This window comes from Trachymyrmex septentrionalis, unplaced genomic scaffold (genome assembly GCF_001594115.1).
Source record: "Trachymyrmex septentrionalis isolate Tsep2-gDNA-1 unplaced genomic scaffold, Tsep1.0 scaffold6, whole genome shotgun sequence".
Classification (NCBI taxonomy): domain Eukaryota; kingdom Metazoa; phylum Arthropoda; class Insecta; order Hymenoptera; family Formicidae; genus Trachymyrmex; species Trachymyrmex septentrionalis.
In genome coordinates this window covers 2,380,713-2,381,769 of record NW_017305778.1, presented here as the reverse complement: position 1 = coordinate 2,381,769, position 1,057 = coordinate 2,380,713, and the positions used below count along the sequence as shown (strand labels likewise).

Sequence of the window (1,057 nt, the reverse complement as noted above, 5' to 3'; positions counted from 1 at the left end):
TTATATTTTTTAATAAATAGTTATATAATTTTATTTTAGACAATTTAGTTTTTAATATATTTTATATAATAATTCTTTTGATCTATTCGGGTTTATTCAACAAATATAATATATTTTTTTCTTACTAATATTTTATTAAAAATTTTTTTTATCTTTTAGAGCTTTTTATCGTATTATAACTCAAACGATATAATTCTATAGTAAATATGAATAGATTGAATAGAGATAGATAGATAGATTAAATAGATAGAATAATTTATGTACATTTTAATATTATTGTACAGCAGAGTGATATCCAACCGACGAATCACGAAAGGGACGAGAAACCAGATACTAGTTTATTACCGCCACCGCCTCTCCCAGCTCAGCGCGTCTACTATTCTTACTTCGATCCTCAAAATGAAATATTAGAAGATCAGGATAGGTAAGTTTTATATTTAAGGTAAAATGTTGACTAAATCCTATTTTATCATAATAAATAAAAATTAGACTTGAATAGCGTGAGATTCTTAAGTATTTTTATAAATTTTTCTTGACGAACTATGCATGTTGGGTTAGAGAAAAAAATCTCTTTATAAGTTGGTAAAAAAATTTCTTTTAGCAACCCATATATTTTATTTAAAAAAAATGTAATGATAATTATTTGATAGAGCAACATCTCAACTCTTTAAAAGACATTTAAATCTGTATTTTTAATTGCGACACGATGATTTTTAAAATCAATTTTACGAGCAATAAAGTCAGAATATTTCTTTTTACTTAATCCGCGAGTAACTTAGGAACAAAAAACTTAGGAACATTTTTAAAAAACGATTTTATAAGGAAAGTTTTTAAGCTTTTACGATAATCAAAAATTGGTTGAAAATTTTTTTTTAATATGCTACAGACTTATAAAGTGAAAAGAAAATTTTTCATTTTGTTCAGCATAGTTTTCTATATGTAAAAATTACAAAACTTACATAAATTAAAAAAATATAGAAACGCTTTGAAAGTAGAGATTTCAAGCTTTAAAACTCTTCTATAAAATTTAAATTTTTATTTTGACGAAGATATTGAT

At 23.3% G+C, this 1,057-nt stretch overlaps 1 protein-coding gene across 7 annotated transcripts in view; it reads left to right on the top strand.

Moving 5' to 3' along the window:
• Positions 1–1,057, top strand: part of LOC108752307 (AF4/FMR2 family member 4) — a 275,024-nt gene that overhangs the window by 271,886 nt on the left and 2,081 nt on the right. For 6 of the 7 annotated variants that reach the window (XM_018493054.1, XM_018493051.1, XM_018493055.1 and 3 more), the window contains one exon: positions 285–424. In XM_018493054.1, the coding sequence (XP_018348556.1) occupies positions 285–424 (140 nt within the window). The remainder of the gene's footprint in view (positions 1–284; positions 425–1,057) is intronic. The other variant, XM_018493052.1, reaches the window with a different exon arrangement.